General features: G+C 43.9%; 1 protein-coding gene across 7 annotated transcripts in view; it reads right to left on the bottom strand.

Moving 5' to 3' along the window:
- Positions 1–3195: 3195 nt before the first annotated feature.
- rnf220a (ring finger protein 220a) overlaps positions 3196–24670 on the bottom strand; it is a 121436-nt gene continuing 99961 nt past the window's right edge. The window contains exons 4-15 of one of the 7 annotated variants that reach the window (XM_053883179.1): positions 22712–22760; positions 21146–21241; positions 19618–19660; positions 17834–17958; positions 17075–17204; positions 11920–12112; positions 11785–11840; positions 11541–11676; positions 8892–9003; positions 6812–7006; positions 6368–6442; positions 3196–4275 (exon numbers count right to left, since the gene is read on the bottom strand). In XM_053883179.1, the coding sequence (XP_053739154.1) occupies positions 4204–4275; positions 6368–6442; positions 6812–7006; positions 8892–9003; positions 11541–11676; positions 11785–11840; positions 11920–12112; positions 17075–17204; positions 17834–17958; positions 19618–19660; positions 21146–21241; positions 22712–22760 (1282 nt within the window). In that variant the 3' untranslated portion in view covers positions 3196–4203. Of the gene's footprint in view, positions 4276–6367; positions 6443–6811; positions 7007–8891; positions 9004–11540; positions 11677–11784; positions 11841–11919; positions 12113–17074; positions 17205–17833; positions 17975–19617; positions 19661–21145; positions 21242–22711; positions 22761–24670 lie in introns of all 7 variants that reach the window. The other 6 variants (XM_053883181.1, XM_053883177.1, XM_053883180.1 and 3 more) reach the window with 6 other exon arrangements.

The raw sequence follows: 24670 nt of genomic DNA, 5'->3' as shown, positions 1-24670 counted from the left end.
CGTGTGACTACGATCGTGCGTGTGTGTGTGCATGCACGCATGTTCTTGTGAGGACATTGTAGCAAGTCCTCATGAGGTTTTTTGAGGGGTAAAACGTTCAGGTGAGCCGTTTGCTTTGGGTGGTTAGGTTGAGGGTGAGAGGCTGAGGAAAGCATCATGGCTATGAGTGTCCTCACAGAGACAAAGATCCTTGCGGGGACTAATTCTTGGAAAGTCCACGCCACAATTTAAGAATGAAAACATAGAAATAACCGGGTCGTTATAATGGGGTGTCAGTTTGGTTCAGGGTCCTGTTTAAGTCTAGCCAGGGTGAGAGGCCTGGCGGATATTAGTTATGTTAGAAATGTCCCCACAAGGATAGCAATACAAACATCTCTGTGTGTGCAGACTGTACAGTTACAGTCGACGCGTGTAGGAACCTCTGAAACACTTGTTTTACAGCTGATGGTTCATAAGAAACGTGATCCCCTCAGAGATAAGGACAAGCCAGACGAGAGGAAGAAGGCTTCCATCAGATCGTGTGTTTGTGTGCGCATGCTTTGTGCCTGATGTCTGTGGAAAAACTCAACGGTGGAAGAGAAACAGTGAAGCAACTTTTGGTGTCTCACGTTCAAAACAAAACTGAAGTGTATTTTTTCTGGTCCATGACCTCGGCAAGTGCTGGGAGCTGCTCTCTACTCCTGGTCCTCCAGACCAAACACATCATGATCAGAAGGCTGAGCCGCACAGACCTCACTTGATGGTGCTCAACCTCCGGCACAGTGTCTTTCTCACTCACAAACAGGCACCTGCAGGGACATTTTTGGGAGGGCAGGTGCTCAAGCCAGAAAGAGAGGGCGCCAGTCTTTTACTCGGTAGTCATGTAATACTCGACATGGCTGCTCCCACACCACACTGGCTTGCAGAGTGTCAAGCTAGGAGCCACCAAGCTTGTGTCAACGTCATCGATGCTTGTGTTCGACCTCATGAACCAGAGCATGACTTCAGTCTGGGCCTGACTGACGGAGCTGTGGGGGATAAAGAAGGTAGAATATCACAGGTTCTTTGGGAGAAGATTTTCGGGGAGGGGGTGGGAGCAGCCTTAGATTGACACACCAACTCACGCTCTACACTCATTTATTTTGTCATCTCCCCTTTTAGAGATCCCAAAGACCCTCAGGACCTTCCCCCCTTGCACCACAGACACACACACACACAGACACACAGAGGACCAGTGTTCTCCCCTGGGGGGCTCCCCGACATGAAAGAGGGGCTGCTGATGGAGGATGAAACAAGATGAGAGCTCCTTTTCCTCTATGTGAGTCTGGAGCAGAAAGTATAGTCACGTAGGTGAGACATTTCATTTAAACGTTTTTTTTTGTTATTTATTTTTATAAATTATGATAAAATAATGTATGTATATGTATTTATATTATTTATTACACATTACATTAATAACCATTACTATTAGTCCTATACATTATTTAATTTCTATCGAGAATTTTTTAATTGTTTTAAATAATGTGAAAGCAAACAACGAAAAAGGCGGGGCCAGATGGTTCTCTTATAAGTGTCGTTTTCTGTTCAAGAGCTAAGACCACTTTCCTGCTGTGCTCAGGTGTGTGAGAGGTCGACAGTGAGCTGTCAAAATGAAGAGAAATACTGCCCCCTGCCGGTAGTTATGTGGAATTTCACCCGGAAAATATCACGAAAATGAGCTGCAAAATAAATAAAGACAAAATAAATATACATTAGAAACGGAATGAAAATCAGCCCGGAGGATTATTTTGAAATGTTCTTTGAGTTTAACTATTTATTCAGGTGAGAAAATCAGCCTACATTAGGAATGATAGAAAGATTGATAACGTCATATATATGAGTCATAACCCTCCTCTGGTAATGAATTAATTGACCGTAATATGTAATATTAAATGGTCTGGCTTGGAACCTCAGAAGGCACCGATGCTCAGTAAGAGATCTGGCTTCAGATGACGTTTACAAAAGGCCAGGCGAGCTGACAGATGTTTGTTACTGAGCAGCGGTGTCTTCCGAGGTTTACATCCATGGAGACCTCCTCTGTGCAAGACTCGCTCAATGGTGGACCGTGACACCTTTGTCCCTGTCTGGTCAAGTTAGGGCCTTGGTTGTCATCTGTGGGTTGGTGTTGACCTCTCGGCAGATTTTCCTCACAAGTTTGGGCGACACCTTACGCTTCTGTCCACGGCCACTGAGGTTTTTAACAGTGTTGAACCTCTTGTACTTGTTGATGATGCTCTGCACGGTTGAAACAGGGACATCACACCGCTTGGAAATAGTCTTGTAACCTTTTCCTTCACTGTGCCTACGAACAAGACGCTGACGCAGGTCCTCGCTGAGCTCCTTCTTCTTGACCTCAACACTTTCCCCCTATTTATACTGTTCTGGAAAGATGTCTTTTTTTCACTTTAACATTTGGCCAACAATGTTTAATTCATTGTGACATCTTGAAGGCAGTTTTTGTATTTTTGTAAGTCTTTCTATTGTTGCCAACATACAACTGACACACAAATTTGAAAAAATACAAATAAAAATAATAATAATTCATCACAAAATAAAAAAATAAAAAAATAATTAGCAAGGCTATGAATAATTTTGAGGTAAAACATCGTAAGTTAGAGCCTCAATATCAATGTAAAACGTGCACATTGTGAACTACAAAACAATTGTTTCTGATTTTGTAAACGTATCTTTGGTTTGGTTTATAATTCCCATATTTCACTGGACAGTTGAGGCCAACTTAAGTTCACAGATGAGCAAGTCTGAGCTCAGATTTCTGTTTTACTGAAGCTGATAGAGAATCAATGGAGGTGAGCTAATATAATTGAAGACTGCAACAGACGCAGAGCGGCGACTCAAGATTTACAATCATTTAATTAATGTCAAATGTAGTTTACAAACGCGAAAGACATGTACCATTTCCAAGAATATACAAGACACAAATTAGTTGCGACACAATTTTCCTGTGCAATTTGTCATCTTTGGGGCACCAATGTTTGCTTTTTTTTTAAAATCCCGTCAGCAGGTGGCGCCACACAAGGAGCTGGAAAATAAAAGCTGGGCGGTGAATGACGGATCGCAGATGATAGTGTCGACAAGATTTCTACCCGCACGTCACTTCCCTCTTTTTTTATTTACTATTTTACAGTGGAGTCTCTTCTGCACCTCAGGACCAGTTGGGAGATTTGATCAGTTTATTTTTTTTGTCATTTCTTGTTTTCGGCAATTCTTACAATACAGACATCACATAGTACATAGTTTTACAAACACAAAGCACACCACCACCTTGGCCGCTGCTGTCGAGGGAGGGGCTTGACTTTTTTTTTTTTTTTTTATTAGGACTGGCTTGAATGACCCCACCACTTCTCGCCTCGGTCGGAGGTCCCACTTTCATTTTCCCCCCGACACAGCAGTGTGAGTAAAACCAAAGGGGTCGGAACTGAACGCGTCTTGAGGGTGATTCAAAGATGAAGAAGAAACGTGATGGGGGGCAACAGTTTCACCATCAGAAAAGATCCTCAGCTGAAAAACAAATGACACCTAAAACTTGACCGTCTAATTTCCAGTAGGTTCTTTTCTACATTTTCTTTTTATTTCTGTACAGAGAATCCCAAACAAATGTTCTTTTTTGTCAAAAATACAGGAGGCTTCTATTATTTCAGCCATTTTTTAACTCAACAACCCTTCCAACTAAAAACAGGACTTGGCTATTATATACTTGTGTGTATGCCAGGGTGTGTCATTTACACTTAACTTTGTAAACATAGAGCTATATTACATGTGCTTGCACTGCTTTTGAAGGGGGAGAATTTGGTTTACTTCACTAGAACACCACGAAAAAAAGGGGGAGACGGAGGAGGTGGAGGAAAACTCCTGTTCCAGGTTTCCATTTTGGTAGTGAAGCTCAGTTTTTATTGGCCAGCTCGTGTTTGTGTCAGAGAAGAGCTGGTGGTGATTCACAAGTTTTCCCTCAAAGGTCCAGGAAAGCGGGTGACACCCGGTGTTACAAGTGTTCGTGTCGTAGCAGGGAGAGGGGCGCGGTCAGCAGCGGAGGAGGTGAAGATGGAGGGTGCAGTCGTCACTTCATGCTGGCTTCCGTCTTCGCAGGAGTCCGTGAGTCTCTGTGCATGACGATGATTGACTGATGGAGTAGAAGGCGAGGAGGAATCGGGGAGCAGAGGGGGCTTTTTACAAGTAGACACGCCTCAGGTCTCCGGGTGACGTGATGGTGTTGCACTGCGGACACAGCTTCTTATTCCCCTGCAACGGACACAACGTTGAGTTAGTCGGTTGAGCAGCTCACTAAAAACAAAATTGAATATTGAAGGTCGTGCACCACCTAGAGGTTGCACGACGGAGTGTGATGGTTCTGGGAGACATAGATGGAGCCACTCAGGCACTTGTTCACACTGGAGTTGGAGCAGCTTTGTCATTTTCTGTACTACGGGCGCCCTCTGGTGGCAACTAGGGGCTTTACATGTGCAAAAAAGAACAGCTGCTCACCTACAAACCTAAGTCTGTCCAGATGTGTGTTCATTTTCATTGGACTTAAAGAGAACTTGACTAGATAAAACACAGAGACGCAGCCACAGTACAATGAGGACACGCCTCCTCTTCATCTCTCACTTTCATAACAAGCCATCCGCAGTGAAACAGCAGGTGACAGTAGCTCGTGCTGACAGCAGCACAAAGCTCAGTCGGGGTGGTCCAGACCACCGTCCTGCTCGCAGAGGCGCAGCCTCCTTGGATAATAGCTGATAATTACAACCACTTTCAAGGCATTACACTGATTGCACAGTCATGGAGATTCTTATCATCTGAAGTAGAGCACCAGCGGCCAAAGTTGGGTCTGTTTAGCAATCCAACCAAGAGACCTTGACCTCAAAGACAGCCAATACAGTCGGTCAGTCCAAATCAGAGCAAATAGATTTTCTCATGAAGAACTTGTGTGTTATTTACACTGCAGCCTCCTCTTTCTAATTCTGTCCAAACATCTACAGTCTCATATGAGTTGCTTTTAATACAAAAAAATCATTATTTTCTTCGATAAACGTTCAAAAACATGGACAGTTGTGATCTACATGACTAACATTAGCATCCGCTGTGTAAAAATAAAATGGTGACCAGTGTTGCCACAGTTACTTTGAAAAAGTAATCTGACTACTGATTACTCCGTCAAAAAGTAATGTAGTTACTTGAATTCAAAAGTAACAAAGTGAGATTACAAGCTACTTGTCAAGTTACATTTGGCAGCTGACTACAGCTCTCATCACCTAAACAATATATTTATATAACAATATATTTTGAGGTTGGATTTCTTGGTGGTCCAGTGTTTTTCCATGTTTGGGGTATTTTTTTTAGCATAATCTCAATTATATGAATGTACAGTCAATGTTTTACTTTGACACAATAACCTTTTTTTTGCTTTTTTTAACTACAAGGCAAAAGTTTAGTAAGTCTCAGCGTGTTACGTCTCGAGTTGGCCACCAGGAGGCAGTAGTTGCACTTAAGTGGCTGCTGTTACTCGCCCCTACACTCTGTCACGATGGAGGATGATTTTATTTCTGACGTTCGAGAGAAAATCACACACATCACATCAGTACCGTTTCTCCCTGCACCAAAGAAAAAAGAATCTATAAAAGTCTAAAAATCTATCATAACTGTCGTTTAACTTGGATTTAAAAAACCTAGTTTTTTGAGTCTGCACTTTGGACACATTTGCAAGCTGCTTTATTTCGTTCTCTTTAAGTGATTTCTGCGCGTTGATGGACCCTTCAGGGATAATACCGTCATCTATAGCAGACACTACTTAAGTAATAAGTAGTGCCTGTATTTTCAGCAAGAAACGTGCATCTCTTTCCTCACGTCTGTTATTTACTGCAGCGTAGCCGGCAGCTTGATACGTGAGCTGCCCGCGTGTTGAAAACGTGACTGGCGGGTTCCGCACATGACGTCATGCCCAAGGACGCAGTTGAAGAAAGTGAATGTTAATATTTCGCTTCCCGACGATGGCAACAACAGTAACGCACAGTGACTTAGATAAGTAACTTTATTTTGACTACTTTGTTTGAAATAGTAACGTTTTAGATTACTAAAATGCAGGGAAATTAAGGGTGTGAAACTAACAGCAGTTGAATGTGTGCTTGTGAACCTCAAGATGTCACACCTCCTCTGGGCATCAGTTTCCTCACTTAATCTCAGGGAAACTGTGCACACTGATGGGAACAAGCCTCATTTCTTGCTGTCCAATGACTGCATAACCAAAGTCCTTACCATCTCTTTGGTAGGAGAAACTTTTAGACTAGATAGCAATGGCATTTGATGTGTGTGTAGAACGTGTGTGTGTGCGTACCAAAGTCCTGAGCCAGCATTCTTCACAGTGGACGTGCCAGCACTGTATGGACGTGAGAGGCATCGTGTACGAGTCCTGCAGAGACAGAGAAGAGCGCCGCTTTAAACAGAACCCAGAAACAAAGTAAGCCCAGGAGCAACTTCACCACTGACACCGACCACTCCCTGACAAGACAGACTCAGACCATGAACCGGTGAGCAACACAAGCAGCAGCCACGGAGCCCCCGCACGAGGCAGCGGTGGGGTGGGGGGCGGCACTGGACCAGACACCAGCACGGTCACAAATGCAGAGGCCAGCAGGCAACGAGGAGCATCCCGGGGGGAGCAAGCTCAGGGAGGAGGAGGTGATGGAGGAAGCCATGGATCGGTGCTTCGTAGTTTTCCGACAAACACGGAGATGAAGGAAGGATGGAGGAGGGGTCAGGGCGGGAGGGAGTGCCTTACCCTCCGTAAGGGCTGCGGGAAGAGCCTCTTTATGCTGCCGCCGTAGCCACCCATCACCAGGCCCCTGTACAGGCAATACAGGCCTAGGGGGAGGGACTTAGCCTGTCTCTCTCCGGCCTCATTTGCCAGGGCGCGAGGGCCTGGCCACGCCCCCAGCCTCTTGATCTCCGCACCTGACTGGATAGCAGGCTTCCTCTGCGGAAGGGAGAGGTGGGTGTAGGAGAGGAGAGTGTTGGGCGAAAGGTGGCAACTAATCACAGAGGCGGGCTCCGACCGACCACACACACCGACACACGGACACACACTGCAGCGCCATACACATGACAAAGCAAGCAAGTGGTGACAAGTTCCATGAGTGATAGACAAAGCCACTCCGAAAATGATTCAGAGGAATCTTCTCTAGAAGAAGACTGGAAATCACTTATGTTGGCAATGACATAGAAGTTCTGATCCATTCAACTGATGTGGGTTCCTGCGACGGGACCGACGCACAACACTGGACCCAGATCTGTTGCCCTTGAGGAAACTGAACTGCAATAACTGGATCGCGTATGGGATTTTCTTTCCCCCATGAACCCGTCTGATCCAATCCACGAGCCCAAATATCCTCAATGTCCCTTTGCCTGACATCTTTGCGATCTCATGATGGCGCATCAAACAAGATAGTATAGCAGAGTACTTCAATATTTACACAGTGTTGCACCATTATTGATGCTGTTTTGTACAACTTCAGTGGTGCGGTATTTTTAGGTGACAGCATTAGGCAGTTCACACCGATAGAGATAAGACGAAGGTATTCAATCGGAATCGACGCATCCTCAAGGCTGTGGTATATGGAATATTGCAAGGGAAAAAGTAGCATCGAACAATCTCTAGTCAGTACGCAAGTACAGTTTTTATACTTCCGTGTTTTTTTATTCATTTCTTTTGTGATTTTGAATTCTTAATCTTAAAATTCAACTTATTTTGGAGAACTTGATAAGTATAAAGCACAAGACAAAACAGATGCATAAGAGGGGAGCTTTTGAAAGTGAGGCGCTCCAAGTTCTTTGCGGCTCTTGAAACCAGTGACATGTTAGTGGCCGACTCATTTGCGTTCTTCCCTATGGCTGAGCGATGGAGAGATGAGGGACAGTGACGAATGAGCAGGGAATAGCGGTGTGTCCACGCGGCAGTGCGTGATCGATCGCCGTGCCTTGCCCTCCGCGTCACCTCAGGCACCCACCGACCTTTAGGAAGTGCAGGAGCCGGTAATTACCCACACACAGACACAAGCGTGCGCGCACACACACACACCGAGGCTGCCGACACTGCACTGTCCACAAGCTTGAGCGATGACAGGACAGGAACTTGACACAAGGCAGGGCACACAAACTATGAAGGACAGTTGTGGGTTCAGCGAGGCTGGGGTGGGGAGGGGGGTAACTGCAGCTGAATGTCAAGCATCCGATGACTATGAATATTGACAGAATCGAAGTGGTATTGTCAGAAAAGAATCGAGCCCAATACAATAAAAGCCATCCTGCTGCTGCTTCCGGTGTTTGACATCCACATCTGATCAACCACGGCACATGTGTTCCACATGTTGGGGGCAACCATGCATGACCCCCAAACTTCACATGACAACAGCGATAATGTAACTGTCTTCAATCGAAGGAATGAAATGCATAACAAGACAACATGAAGCACTTCAACAACCATGTTCCCACAGCGTTGTCTATACTTTTACACACAAATGCAGGTTTATGAAGGACAGAGGAGGCTTTTTTGGCAGACTAACGTCTCAATATTTTTCATTTAAATTAGTTTTAATGCCATTTTTGACATCGATTCTTCAGTTTGGAGTGCAAGTCACTACATGTTCAGACTGAATGCCACATTTCCAATTTGTGAGGTGAATACAAGTTCTTAAATATAGAGAATAATTGAGAATAACAGGCCTAAAGTAGGCTGTACACCACTATTTTAATTCATAAACTTATTCAATACCAATTCAATATGTGCCTGCCCTCTATTTATTCTTAACCTCACTACTTGGACGCAAACGTTTGACAGTTCCAGAGGAGGTCTTCAAACTCACCATGCAGATGAGACACTTGTATCGGTCGCCTCTCAATATCTGTTTCTCAAGCTCTCGGATTCGAGCCTTCAACGCCTCCATGGTCGTGGCTGTGGACTCTTCTTCTGTTACTCTGCAAGGGAAGAAGAAAACTAAAATGAATGGGGGATGGAGGAATTAAGATGTGAACTGCTCACTGGAAAACAACTAAGTAAACAGTCAATAATAGATCCTGATCAGGCTTCATGTGAACAAATGTGTTTTTCTGTTCCACTACACTCCATGACCATTCATGATAAGCCATTTTACTACCATTGACGTCAATGTGTGCGTGCGTGTGTGTGTACGTTCCTTCTTTATCTTGCCTTGTGGGGACCGTTTGAGAGTCCCCACAGGTTCAAACCCCAATTTGAAGATGAAAACTTCAAAATAACGGGGTCAGTTTGGTCCTGGTTAATAATAGCCATTTGTTTTGGATGGTTAGTTTTAGGATGAGAGGCTGGAGAAAGGATTGTGCCAATGTGAAACCACCATGTCCCCCGTGTGTGTGTATGCTGGGAGCCAGACATGATTTTTGTAATTCGGAGCAGAGTGCAATAAAAAAAAAAAAAAGAAGGCGAAAACGTGGCATAGCAACAGGACAAGACGGAAATAATGGGACAGAGATGAGGCAGGAGGCATTGTGAGGAGCGAGAGCAGCTATCAAGCTAGCTTCATCGCTTCCAAATTGAGGACAGATTCAATTATTGGTGGAAACCACATGGAAATCTCTGCGCGTAGCTGCAGCTGGAGCACCAAATTTGCTAGCAATCGCATTGACAGCATTGGAGGGGCCATTTATCTTGGAAGAAGAAGAGGATCTCAGGCGAGGCATGTGTGGATGTGTATTTTTGTTTGCGTGTGTGTGTGTGTGTGTGTGTGAGAGCTCATTTGTCTTGCAGGAGAATGAGCAGGGGAACGAGGACGCCCACGGGAGGCGACCAGATCATTACCCATCTGGGATCTGAGAGAGAAAGATCACTAAAGCTTGCCGTGTCCGGAGCCACACGCGAACAATGTATCAATGTAACGAAAGCAGACAAATCTCATTTTCATTTGGGGATGGAGGGGCTCGAGGTGCTCCGCAAATGTGAACATTTATAGCCTGGCAAGGGTGAGGCGGGGAATTGCTCAAGTCAGCCAGCTGACTCCCTGATCCCACACAACCGTTGAGAGCACTCGGATTCATGCAACACCAAGGGTTCTCACCAGTCCGCAAGGTCAGGTATTGCTCACAACAAAGTTTTCACATTGTGTCGAGCTATAAAGAAGAGTACTTTGATGGGTTGAACTATCAACCATAACATTCAAATCCTCTCTCCTTTAATTAAAAACAAAGGAAGGGTTGAGGGAAAGTTAAGTTGAACCAACCTTGAGCCAGAATTTATTTATTCATCCCAACTGCATTCATGACCTACACTGAATTTATTCATCCATCCATCGCAAATGAATTCAAAAGCTCAATTTCATTTGGGAATACTTGGAGAATACCCCCCAAAACACAGAGAGGAAATCACTTAAAGAAACTTGGGGTTAGACAGACAAGCAATAAGCAGATAGCACAACCCCGGCTCACCGCGTGTGCTCCAGTGAGAGAGAATGTAATCGCCGGGGGCGAAAGGACATGACGATATGCCAGACATGCAGAAGCACCCAATCAACCAAAACCTTTTCTCGGCACAGTTCACCTCGGCTGTTTCTCGGCCACTTTTGCAATGAGTTGACCTCCATTACTCAGCCGGGGTGTGCGTGCGTGAGTATGAGAGAAGCAGCAGCAACTTCTTGTGTATGCATGTGGACAGGGAGGAGGGCTTATGGTGCATTTCAGTTAGATAGGAAGTGGGAAGTTGGAGCTGGGAATGATGTCGGAGTCTAGTTCAGCGCGTTCCAGTTAGCCATTGTTAGCACATCCAACATCGCAGTTGAACATGAAAATGTCAAATTACTCCACAGCAGCATTTCTATGCATAAACATCGCACATCGCTACATATTCGACTGATTTACTGAGAAGAAAGTGGCTAAAAGTGCGAATATACATAATATTACAAGAGCTCCAGGTTTTGTTTAGACTCAGCAGCCATCCAAGAAATACGACATTGAATTACGTAACTGGGGTGGAACTTTCGAGTGCAAATGGAACACACCATTAAAAGTGCTATAGCTGTATCTCAGGAAAACCAAATAAAATTATTTAAACACGTTTGTCAAGAAGAACGTCACGGATTCCGCCACATGTAAATGATCGTGGCGCACTGCTTAAATGAGAGCGGCCAATAACAAACTCTTGTTTAAGATTAAATATCACGTGAAAAAGTTGTTGTGTTAGTTGTATTAAAGTGAATTGGAACCCTTGAATCACGCTGAAAAATAACACATCATGGAAATGAACATGATTATGGTGGTTTCTTGTGTGTCTTTAATGGGAAAATCTCAAAGGAAACACCATAATAACTAAATGACAGCCTGTGGCTCACAGAACTTAAGCTGCGCCAGCTTAAGCTCCTAGCCAGATGTAAGAAGAGACGCACCGGGTGAGGGAGGCTACAGAATGAACTGAGATTTACACACAGAAGAAACAAATCACTTAAAAAAACTGAAGGGATTCGAGTGTGAGAATGTGTGTGTCTTACTTTTCGATCTCACTGTTTTTACATGTGCGTGGCACAGAGGACGAGGAGGAGGTGGAGGAGGAAGAGGAGGAAGTGGACGATGATGGAGTGCTAGGATCCGTCTTGGCACACTCGCCGTTACTCGTTGAAGGCATCTCTGTCAACACACAGACGGCTCATATTGAGGTTTTTTTTTATATGGAAAAATAATCTTTCTGCAACAAAGTATATTGGGATCCCAACCAGGGTAACGTCTGAATCTTACCATCACTGGCCCACTTGGAGAACTCCGACGTTATTCTGTTCGAAGGCATGCCCCCACTGCAACACATGACATAGAATTCATAAATGTGGTACTTGAAAACAAAGCCAGTGGCACGGTAGTGGCTTGGCCTCATACTTGAGCACAGCTCCCCGTAGTGCCTCCCTCTCCCGGGCTTCTCCCTGGTCCTCTCCGGCTCCAGAGCACGGGATGATATCAGCTTCAGTGTACTGGGCTTTGCCATACTCCAGGGTGTCGTCACCATCTACGTCGAGGTCGGCATCGCTGTCGGCTGCGCTTTCTTTGATACTACACGTGGCAAAACCACTTCCTGAAACAGAAAGATATAAAGGTAAATTAAGAGAAAAAACGTAATCCAATTAAACATTTGTGCAGGTTAGGTATGTCAAACTAAAATGGTATTCAAATAGCAGATAGAGACATGTTGAAAATCGCATTTGACAATCAACCCCCCCTTTTTTTTTTTACCTCCTCAACACCGTTTCCCTGATCTAAAAATGCTTCAGTTGAAAGACAAACCCAGAGATGGAGGAGGACACCAACACAAATGAGTTTGGTCAGAAGAGAAGCCATGAGAAGAGACAGGCCGGGCTGGAGGTGACTGACACATTGAGCATCAATCTGTGGCTGAGGAAGGAGGAGTGCGGTGACATGAGGGTGTGTGTGTGAGTGGCACTTCTATAAACCCGGTGATGAACGCTCAGACAAACCCTCACTGCTTCCTTCAGCCCCACTTATCCAGGGAGCTGCTGTGTGTGTCCATCACTTAGAGGACTCTCCTCAGTGTTTGTTTGAGACCATCTCTCTCTCTGTCACTTTAGGCCCATCTCTCCAACTGCTAGCGTGTGTGAGAGACAGTCCACTTGTCACTTAAGACCATGCAGTGGTAGGTACCCGTGTGTGTGTGTGTTTGTGAACCACCGAGGGAGAATTTGAAGGCTGGTGGGCAAGTGTGTCACTGTGCTAAGATGTGTGTGTGTGTATCTCAACTGGTGACACACCTGACAGCCATCTTACTTACTGCAATCCAAATCCTACAACCCAGAAACAGAACCGGTGTGTGTGCGAAGTGTGCAATGGTAAAGCTGACAGCCTTTCTATTTAACTTCCTTCCCCAATATCAAGAGTCCCATGCTAGACTCTCAGTTACAGTTAGACTGGAGTCCTGTGCTGAACTTTGGCTCCTTAAACAAAATCACCATTAGGTATGGCACATCTACTTCAATCCTTGTAGCAAACACTGTCTCCAATTTGCTCCACTGTAACTCTGAACAACACCAGGAGTGAACAGGATGGAGGGTCTAAGCGCCACGGTGATAAACCTCAGGTCCACATTTTTGGCGATCCAATAAAACAGAGCTTTTAACTTTTATTGTGTTTCTGCTGCAGAGGGGAACATATGGGAACAATGGTCGCACACTCTCGTGTGCCTGCTTGCCTTTACCACCACACATTAAAATTGGATTGCTGGACTTGGTTTTTAATATCAAGTCTTGAACATGATTGAGTAGCTCAAGCAGAGGAGGTTCAACCGCTCTGGCATCTGTTATAGAAAAAAAAGACCATTTTTGTTTGACATTTTGTATAGTAAGAAGTACATTTATTTTGTTTGTTTTTTCAACCAATATAAAAATAATGAATGGCGCAAATACAAGGTTTTAATGAGCCAAGCCCTGAAACAATCCCATTCACCCACAGCACATGTCTCCAGTGTGTTCACTGTTGAATAAAGTGTGTCTTCTGTTTGCTCCGGGTGACTCTTCCCTGTGCCTCCATCTGTCCCTCTAAGCGGTCTTGGCAGGCCAATCTAATCTGGCCAGGAAAGGTCAGCACCACTCTAACAGCCTTTCACTCACATTATGCACTGATGCGTCTCCTCTTTTTTCCCCTTCACCTTTCAGCCTCATTTTTACATCCTTTTGTTGAATAACCATCTCATCTTGTCTGGCTTTTCCTTAATTCACTTGCTTTTCAAACCAACTCATCTTGGTTGTTGTCTCGCAAAATCACTGGCTCTAACCTGCAGCTGAACAAAAGCTATGGATCAATGCGAGCAAACAATTTCCCGAGAACAGACACTGCGGTGCTGAGCAAAAAGCATGGATCTAATTTTCCGAGCACATACTTCATTTAGCAGTTATGATACAGGGTAGCTGCTGAGTGTGTGGATGCTGCAAAGCTAGCCACCATTAAAATCCAAAATTTTACTTAAAAAGTCAAAACCAGTCAAGGACAGAGACAGAGACCAACCATCTACCGATCAAGAAGTTTGGAGGACCATAAAAGCTGGCCCTATGGGCAGAGTTGTCTTGCCGATTGTTAAGATGGTTTTGGGAGGCATCTGCAATACATTGCTTTCACAAATCTTACTATTTGAATTTACATTTCATTAGAAGAAGTCCTCATTTCTCTGCCTGAAAATATGGTAGGATGAAACCCTGTTTGTGAGTCCAATATTTCCAGCCAATACTATCACGTTAGCCTAAAGGTCACAAGGCTCAGTACAACAGCTCCTTTGATATTACTGACATCTGCTGGTTATTTGACGTACATCAGCCTCACCTGTTAATGAATAATATATTCAATATCAACAGAGACATGAACATATTTTTTCTGAATATTTGCTCTTAATAGGTTTGAGAGCAGAAGTAGAAATCAATGCAGCCTAAATTAAAAAGGCAAATAATAAAAGCTTATAATAAAGGAAATATACTCATTGATAAATGTGTATTTTAATAACTATTCTAAGATTGTGTGACAGCTTTCACACAGCAAGACAGTCAGGTGCTCTCCTGAAAATGCCTCAGCAGCAACATCACTAGGGGTGAACCCGCAAGAGGTGAGCAGTGGATAACCATGCTACAACATGAACAACCATGAGTCGTTCGGAACATGTCGGAAAGGCCTCAGATTCAACATGGAATTGCTCAGTTGATGTTGAACTGGGATAGAACGCCATGACACAACTGTGACTTTTTTCTGTGAGCCACACCAAGTCAATGATGTGATTATAGACCCTGAAGTCAGGAATGAACAAAATCAAGTGTCAAGAACTTTTGTTTCGGTGCAACTTTTCCCCCACAACTGACAAGACGGGAGATAAAAACCCGACTGATCAAGCTCAGCTAAGGCCTGAACTGATCTATCTTCCAACCTTGCATCATTCCGCTCCCATAGCAATTATCCGAGCCCCCTCAGAAGCAGCAAAGAAGAATGTCAAAGGCCACCGTGCTATCTTTCTGCCATTTACAGGTCGGGTGAAGAGCAATAGATGGGGAACGGGACAAAGATATGAGACAGCTATTTTGAAGTTTGTGTCTTGGCTCCCTCTAAATCCCTGAGGGCGTCTTAACTTGCAATAATCCCCCCTGTCGAGCACAGTTACTCAGGAAGTCCTGAAATCAAACTACCACATCTAAGTGCAGCCTCTCCGAGCTTTGGGACATCGGTTAAACATTTTGGAGGTTTTGAAATAGGTGTGCTTTAAGAGAAAAAAAAACAAACGATTAGACTGGTATGTAACAAGACATAAGATGACAGAAATGTCTTAACATTAACAGATAATTTAGGTTACCAAAACAATGCAAGGATCTAATAGTTTTCCTATAAATTCATGAAATCTATATTGTTTTGGGTTAAGCAGGCAGAGTGACAGACTACCATCCAGAACGATAAAGAAACCCATCTGTGAAGTGATGGTCCTTTAAACCTTGCTGAGCTGCAGTGAGGCGCAGGGAAGTCTTCCCTCTCACAGAGTTGAATCACAAACCGAGCTTGTTCGATTTTTTTCAATGCCTCCCTCTCCTCTGCTTTGAAAGGCCTGCGTCCCATCCACCTTTCTTCCTCAGCCCCTCAAAGTGAGAAAAGGACAGTGGTACTTCACAAAGGAAAAGATCATCTCTTTATCCTGCCAGCTGGGGAGACCCCCCGTAACATCTCCATCCGTCTGGCCGGCTGTTGGATTCCACGGTTTGTCAGAACCGCCAGCAGCTTTCAAGTCAAAATCCACCTTCTGAGATGTCAGTTGAGCGTGTGCGTTTATTATCGTTTTAAGTTGGTCTCCCCGGGCCACCTCTGTTATCTGAGTCACATCACAAGGTGCCTTATTAGAGCACAGCATAAGGGTACAGCATCCGCTCATTTAATGGTGTGAGAAACAGGATGAATGGAGCATCGGGGAGAAGGTGGGGGAGCCCCCTAACGCACTGCTGCTCTTCACCGTGGCTGGGATTTCAACATTGATCTGTCCTGTCTTCTCTCACAGGCTCTCACAGGGGGAGTGAAGGGAGCAGGTGAGGCTCAGTATGCAGTGTATCCCCAACAATTGGACAACAACAGCCCCACTAGGCCAAAAATAAATAAATAAATATAGTCATGCAGAAATCAATGATTGTTCAAGTTTAGTAGCTCCGCTCCAGCACATCTGCAACATGTGTCAATCTATGTCAGCGTGTAACAATGCACAGTCATATCAAAGGTTATTTCTAGCTAGATTTCTAGATATTTTCCAGCAGCAACAAAGGTAGTGTGACCACCTTAATACATACATACAAATAGCCATCACTCATCACTTCTAATTGTTAGACAAAATATCTAGCTTCATATCACACTATTTGCACAATACATATCACATTAATCGAATCATTAACGTTAATAAAAAGGAGTATAGTTTGAAACATTTTCAACTGAAGACTCACAATGAATGAATCTGTCCTGAAAGACAAGATCAATCAGTCTGTATAATCCAAGGTGCCAGAAAATGTTTTTGACATTGCTTTGGTACCTCAACTTTTGAATTGTCAGTCACAATATTTAAAGTCAAAGAAGCAGGGCAGAAAAAGCTTCTGAGCTGGCAGAAGCTCAGCCAGTCTTCGAATCACATTTCAGACATGCAGAGGGGCACAGCGCTGGCCAGTGGGTCAACAGATCAATGCATTTCAGGCAACCACATGTGGGTCAGACCAATGCAACTTCATCACCTGGAGCCATGATATCACTGGGACCATACACCACTCATGCCCTGACAGTGCTGTTGTAAAAGGAGGGAGAATCTCTACTGATCATCATCATCAAACACATTACACAAAGCATGATCATTTTTTCTTACGTAATAAAGGCAAGACACATTTCTCAGACTTTAAAGCCACTGTCTACTTGGGCATCAGCCACCTCTGCTGTGTGTGTATATGAAGGAACCACAATGTGCATTTTGTGAAGTTGAGCAAGGGTCAGCAGAGGTGATGGTGAAATCAACATGTGTAAGAGCGTGTACCTCGGAAGCCTCCCTCCAGCAACGCTGTAGCTCGGATCCGCTTCTGCCCCGCCCACTCATACTCATCGAAGCCGCGGCCATTCTCTGCATCCACATCCGCCGAGTCATCGTCGGCCAGCGCACCCTCCCGCTAGCACAGACATAAGCACACGTTAACACCATAGCAAGTAAAAGCACAAATATAAGAGTCAGGCTGACCACATTCTGACAAGACATCTGTCATTTTTAGAGGCTCAGTTAAGATCTAAACACCAGACACTTGTTGCTTCAGATTCGTGTCTAAATCGCAAGGAAACATTTCCATGTTCCACTACTTTCATTGACAAAATCTAATTTGAGGGGGCATACTTGTAGTTTTTCTGTTAGAATGTGGCTGCAGAAATGCCTCAGACGTCTAAAGTGAATGCAGTTTGTAACCCAATTGTAATTGTAGAGGAAAGAACTGATATATATTTTTAAGATCTACTGTCATGATGAACATTTCCAATTTGTAATCACCACAAACACAGTACTAAATGAGTAGTAAGTACACAGTAAGACAGGGAGTCAGTATTTCTAACAAAGACAGACAGAACGGAAGTGTTCATCAAGAATTGGTGTCTACAGAAAGTGAAAATAGAAGCTCCATGCAAATAGTGGCAGCGAGTGAAAAGTGATCATCAGCACTGGAGAGTTGCTACAGAAGGTGAGAAGGTCAGCATCTACAGGAAGAAGGTCCGACTGGAAGGAGGCAGGGCTAGGAAGCCTATGTTGTACTACCTGGATCAGGCATTGTTCCACATGCCTACTCATCTCCTCCTCGCTCCCAGCCAAAGGGGCACTGCACAGCGGACATACCTGGCCCCCGTCTTCAGGCTTCCTCCTCTTCATCTTGCCAATACGGGCTGGGTATGAAGGAGCGGTAACAGAAAAAGAGGGGACATTAAATTTAGTCTTTTAACATTGTCAAGACAAGCAAACCATCACACAAAGAGTAATTGCGCCCCGCCGTGTCGACCCTGTTCAGTGATTAAAAGCTGGGACTTTGGAAACACCGAGGGAGAAGTGAACATGACAACCTCCGTCCCCTCCCCTCTCCGTGACATCCACCTCATCCGGCGTCCTCTTCTGTCACAGCCTCCTCACTTCCACACACACATTTAATTAGGAATTTAACAGAGCAGAACAGCCGTCACTGCGCCTCCAGTCTCTGTCGTTTTTCCTTAACTGCAAATGGCGCGCAGGGACATTAATTTTTAGCAGGCTGGGCAAGCAGAAGAGGCCAAAAGGGACTGTGGCGGGGGCCGGCGGATGAGGAGGAGGAAAGTGGGAACTGCAGGGGAAGACGGTCCCCCCCCTCGCTTACACACCCTCTTTCCCCGTGATCCTAATCAAGGGGGGCGTGCTTAAATAGAGAAAGCGAAAGCTGTTAATTAGGTCCGGCAAAGATCCATGCCCTCCCGGCACGCCATTTCTCGGCACATAAAAATGGTTCCACTCGATGGCAGGTGGAAGTAATGGGGGGCTAAAGATTAAACGTCACACGTTCAGTGCAAAAAAATGTTTAGATGACTGTGTTTGACTGGCTCTTTATTCATGGAGTAAAACATCCGTTTTGCCATCCCTCCAGTATTTTACTATTTCACCTTCAGTCAGTGAAGGCAGCAGAAGGAATGGCGGACACCCTGGAAAGGTTGCCAGTCCAGTAACAGAGCTACCTGCACTACCATTTAGCCAGAGAAGCCAAAAGACACTGAGAAATGAAAACCCTATGCCGAAACATTATCTTATCTGTAAATTCCCATTTTTGTAAAATATACTTTAATATATTCCTGACTTGTTTGTTCCCGAAACACTAACAGACTAAACACTGCACACGTGTTTGATTCATTTCTTTATCTCCTAATCTGCACTTGAAATAACAGAAATGAAGTGTAGGTTATTTCCGTTATACATTTTATTCCAACAGCTCCTCTTACTTTCGGGAGGGATTATGAATGTCTTCAAATCAAATGGGTGGTGGTACAGTTCTATTTCAACATAGTATCAACAATGGGTGATGTTTTCAAACACATTAAATTAGTTTTGATTTTGATTTCAACTTTATTATTTGGTGGGCCATGAGTTTGACGTGGTGATGGGCTTTGCTTGCTTTATTTATTTATCATATCTCAATTACTTGACAGGACAATAGCTATGACACGACAATAAAAAAATAGAATCCAGCCGTCAGTTTACAGTAAAAAGTAGATCAACTGTAGCAGACACCTTCACAACCTCATGACATAAACTTATTTATAAACATCTACAGTTTTGCATTCGCAGCAAAGTCTATTTTCCTGGTGTAACAGGACATTTGGCTTTCTCTATTTATCAGATGGATTCCTCACAATGACAGATTTTATTCAAAGTTGTTTGTGCTTGGTTGATCACTTGTGTGTTTGCTCTTTTGATACTGGGGTTTCCTTTTATAGCGGAAATGGACGCCGCTATAAACACTTGCGTATTTAAACACCGACTAAAAGCTCTCCACATTGACGTGTCAGAACAATATTGATACCTACCATTCAATCGTGTTTGCCTGTTGGCTCGAACCCGTAAAAACGTCTGTAAAGAGAGATAAAAACAAATAAATGAGACGCACGACAGCGGCAGGTAAATTCTTAAACTGGTTCAGTTGCAAGACAGTGACATTAAACTTGGGTGAATTCAGAAGAAAACCTTTGAACCTACTCCTCTCTTGTTTTCCATCCTCACATCAGGTTCGAGCTCTTTCTGACTAATGCTGTCAGCGACGCTGCAGCTGATTCCAATAAACTGCGATGCTGCACTTCCAGAATGTCACACAAACTCCAAACATAGTGCTCCGAACAGCGTTTAAAGCGGATGGGAGAGGATTGAAAGTGGCGCCCGATGTGCACATACAAACTCCAGCACGGCGGCCATGTTGGATTGTTTTGATCACGTGAGGAGGACGCTACGTTACGTCACAGTTCTGCCATTTCACCACCACTAGAGGGAGGCAGCGAGCCTCACTGCCGACGGACCAGATCTTAAAATTGTTGTTTTATTTCATATTAAATTTTAGATCAAAACAATTGTCATTCAACATTGTAACCTATTTTGAATGGACACGCATGTTTTATTGAATTCTTTTAGACGGATTCAGGGTCAAATATTGCATTTAACATTTCTTGGCGGCATCACGTGAGCAAGTGTTCCCTTTATTTGACCTTAACTTTAAACGTTATGAAAATAATTAAGTAAAGGCAAAGTGTCCTTTTCACTCCTGAGTGTCGGCGTCCGGTCTATCAGGGTTCAAACTCGAGTGTGAAGTCACAAACTGTAAGTGCTGAGCAAAGCATCTCAGTCGAGGGCTGGTGGCCCCTCAAACAGGGGCCCATCGTCCATCACCGGCACTTGAGTTTAAGACCGAGCACTTCCGACCCATCACTCCCTCCGATACCATCATTATTATGGCGGCGTTCGGGTCACACTTCAACAATGAAACGAGCAAAAGAGGACTAGAATACAGAGGCGCAGGAAGAAGGTTGCAAAGCCCTCCATTATGCTTCATTTTCAGGGTGGTAATAACAGTCCACATTGACTTAATCATTTGGATAATATAAGGTGAGTTCAGCAGTTTCACTTAATGAGAAAATCTACTTTGAAGACACGCGGCCTTTATGTGCTGTGTCATCCCCAACATATGGCTGTTAGGCTCGCCATGGACTTAATAGTTCTTTCTTTATGGTGCGAGGGGTAAAACCCACTTAACCTGCAGATATATCAAGACAGATAGAAGCGCCCACGCAAACTTTGATGAATTTAGAAGATAAAAGCAGTCAGAGTGGTGTTAAATAACCCACTCAGCGTTTCACTGGATTTACTGTATGCCCAGTTTTTACAGGAATCTAGCGTTGTGCTAAAGGGGGATTAATAACTGACTCAATGGACATGTTCAGAGTGAAGAGGGGAAAACAGTATTACACAAAATCATCCATTATTTGTGGGCAAAAAAAGGGAATTCTCCTCCAACAGTATTATTCAGCCATAAAACAAATGTACGACGCTTGCAGGCTTGAGTTTGACCTGGTATCTGTCGGAGTGGTGGGCGTCATCGGACGACAGCGGCGAGACCACCGGTGACTCTCCTTCACGCTTGATGTGCACTGACAGCAGCATTGACTACACAGGATCGAAAGAAAATCAAGATTAGTTCCTTCAAAATAAAAGCACATTCTTCTGAATAAGATCAAGTCAATGCATTTATAAGGCTTCATATAGATGTTTTGGACGTTTATAATCATGTATGGCACCTTATGACAAGGCTTATACAGTATAATAAGTCGCAGACTTGAATTTATTGAGATATAAAGACTGAAGAAGCCTGAACTATAAACTTAACCTTGGGAGAAAAATGAAAAAAAAAAGACAAAAAATTGAAAATGGGACAAAAATCACCAAACATGAATAATCTACATTCCAACGCACCATAAAATGATATTACAAAAAGCACTATTCTTTCAAATTTTGTAGCTGATAATACATACACATCCGCAACCTCTTCCATAAAGCATTATGATGTCTTATGAATATAGTAAAAATGCTTCATAGATGAGATGTCACCCAAAGTTAAAATTTTTTTTCACCAAGATTTGGTCAAAAATTGCATCCTATCATCAACTTTTGCTTCTAAAATACTCAGTTGATTGTATTTTGCTTTGCTAGAAGTGTACATGCTCTTCATAACACGCCTGCTATAAAATATTGGTGTTTACAATCGTCTCCTATTCATCAAGGGGAAGGGACCAGAGTGGAGGCTGAGGGCCTCGACAGCAGTAATCTAATAACCATATGTGAGAAATGACCAACCTCCGGTGCCGCCACAGTAAATTGGACATTATGCACGCTACTCTTAACGTCTGCTGGTGTGTGTGTGTGTGTTTAAAAAGGTCAGGAATCATTTACCTGGGGTCGCCCCGGGAATACTGCCCCAGTTGAATCATTAGAGAATGACATTTAGCAAAGCTCTGGGAGCAAGTTCGGAATCTGTCGCTGAAATGTTGCTCTTCTAAACCGACTCTGAAGCTCAAGTGAGCTGCTGCATGCCGGGAACCAAACGTTGCTGACAATGGACTTTGTTTAAAAGTCTTGGTCTTCTCCAGAACTGTATGAACAAGATATGAACGTCCTATCTGTGGGTGTGGACGTCTTAACTTGCTGCCAGGCACCTGGCCCCTCAACTCCCCTCCGCTTCATTGCTAAACAACAGCAGTGAGATGCGCAGTCACGGACGGAGAGGCAAAGCACCGCTCACCCCTCAACCCCACGCTGTCTGAATGTGTAAAGCACAAGCCCACCCACGGCTCCATAAGTGCTGCTCTAAGCCTGGGTCAGCACCTAAATGTGTGGAGGAATGGAAACGGGTCGACTAATTTCTCCCAGGGCTCCTGTGTTGTACTTGTGGGCGCTTTTATGGCGTATCTTACTTTTAACTACGCTTTTTGGTGTTTTACGTATTGTTAAAGTGTTTTGACGTTTTCCATGAGACACATTTGTTTTAAGCTTTAGTCACCTGCTGCTTTACATATTCAAGGTACGGTTTGCTGAACAAAACAGAGCACAAAACGCTGAGCATTACTAAAAAAAGCCCACCTTTGGAGTTCCTGGAGTTGCTGCTCCATCCTTGGGTGGTGGGTTCTTGCTGCAGAATAAGGAAAGAGTATACGTCACAGATGTTCATGGGTGATGTGGAGTCATTTTACATCCAAGACATAAATAACTTAACCCACCACAATATGCATTCTTGAGTAATTCTCCACTACCTGCTCCCCCCGTCATTTCCAGGGAGCTAACAGGGAGATAAATGTCTCCCACTGTCCGGACAAACTTGACATTGACAAATCCAGACAGGGTTGTCATGTTTGCTTTGACCCGTCCCCTCACTAAGGCCCAATTACACGGTAAGATGGATGGACGTTAGCAGTCACCGGGTGGGTGTTTTTGGAAGCAGTATAGAAGAATATAAAAAAGGATCCAGAATTTTTATGGCTGTGACATGATTGTTATTAATCTTACGTTAATAGAAATATATCCAAATAAAACAGAATAACATTTTTCTGTGCAAAAGCCCAGGTGCTCTACATTATACATATATGTGAGGTCATAACCAAGAGACTAAACCAGATTGCGCTGTTGGATGGAAACTTTCCTCACTTTTCATTGGACCACTTCCACCCTGATGTTGAAGTTCATATCTGCAGATGCAACTTTACTTTGGCTTTTCCATTATCAAATATTAAAACATGATACTTGTGATCATGCAAAGGTGCATCAGTTTTGTCAATAATATTTAGTTTCTGCTTTCATCTGTGGTCATATGTAGTGAGAAACAACAATATATTTTTAATTTAAGGGTGACCTTTAAGGACTAGGATCCCATCAGCCACAAAAGGCTTGGAGCCTATATCCTCCAAATAGATTGAAACCCACTGAGGTCAACACTGCTGAGGTGTTAACGTCACCTTTTTGTTAACTTTTTGTAAGTTCTGGATAGAAGAAAAAAAATGAATGTTTCCCACATTTTTTCGTTCTTATTTATCAAGATATTTAACAAAATATTTTAATATAAAGGGAATCATTAAAAATTAAAAATAAATAACCTTCAAACAATGGCTTCATTTTATTTGTTTTATTTGTTCTGTCTGTTTCTTTCTTTAGAGTATATAATCTCTGCTATACAGCTTCTAACTGCTACATGCTATCAATCTGATTTCATTTTAATCATCAAGTTTGTGCAAAAGAGCGATCTGTTCATTTTTCACTGTGTCACATAGATACAATCCTAATTTTTCTACATGCTACAGTGATTCGCTGTAGTCTACTGTCGCTGTATCTGAGGTGCATTTCATTCATTCAAAGTCTCTTGGCTAATAACAGTTGATGTAATTGTTAGGTCAATAGAGTTTTACATTTCTGAGTCACTTGTTAGTTTTGTACCATCCGTGTACACCTGCAGCTACTGTGTGTTCTGCAGGCTGAACAGCCGTCCTCACCTCCACCAACAAAGAGAATAAACACGGCTGACACAGTCAAGCTGCCGTGTAATGTTGTGGTCCCCCCCCTTCTCTCTCTGTCACTGTCATTGCTCTCCCTTCCCTCAGCCCGCTCCTACATTCATTACCTGGAGCCTCAGCAGAGGCATCAACAATAACCGCCACCTTGTTGACGGTGTCAAACAGCGACAGGAGGGGCCGGGAGCCGGGGTAGGGGGGACAGGGCTGTGATGGGGGAAAATTGCCACAATGACACAGAAGCAGGCGGTGATCGAGGGATGCAGATGGATAAATAGAGGAGAGAAAGAGATGAAATGCAGAATGCTAAAGCAGGCAAGTGCAGAATAGGGGGAGAGCGGAGCTTCTCTTTTCGCAGCTTCCTTCGCATGTTTGCCGGGGTCTATGAATTTTTGATGGCCAGGATTAAGAGCCAGGAAAACCCACCAGTCTGCCACGCCAGAGAGAAGAGTAGGGGAAGAGTGGGACAACAAAGTCAGACAAACAAAAGGCCTGCCTGCCGCAGCTGATGGGAGACAGTTGTTTTTAAGTGTGGAATTGG

This window comes from Synchiropus splendidus, chromosome 13, assembly GCF_027744825.2.
Source record: "Synchiropus splendidus isolate RoL2022-P1 chromosome 13, RoL_Sspl_1.0, whole genome shotgun sequence".
Lineage (NCBI taxonomy): Eukaryota > Metazoa > Chordata > Actinopteri > Syngnathiformes > Callionymidae > Synchiropus > Synchiropus splendidus.
Note: the sequence above shows the minus strand (reverse complement) of the source record. Positions and strands in the feature narration are given on the sequence as shown.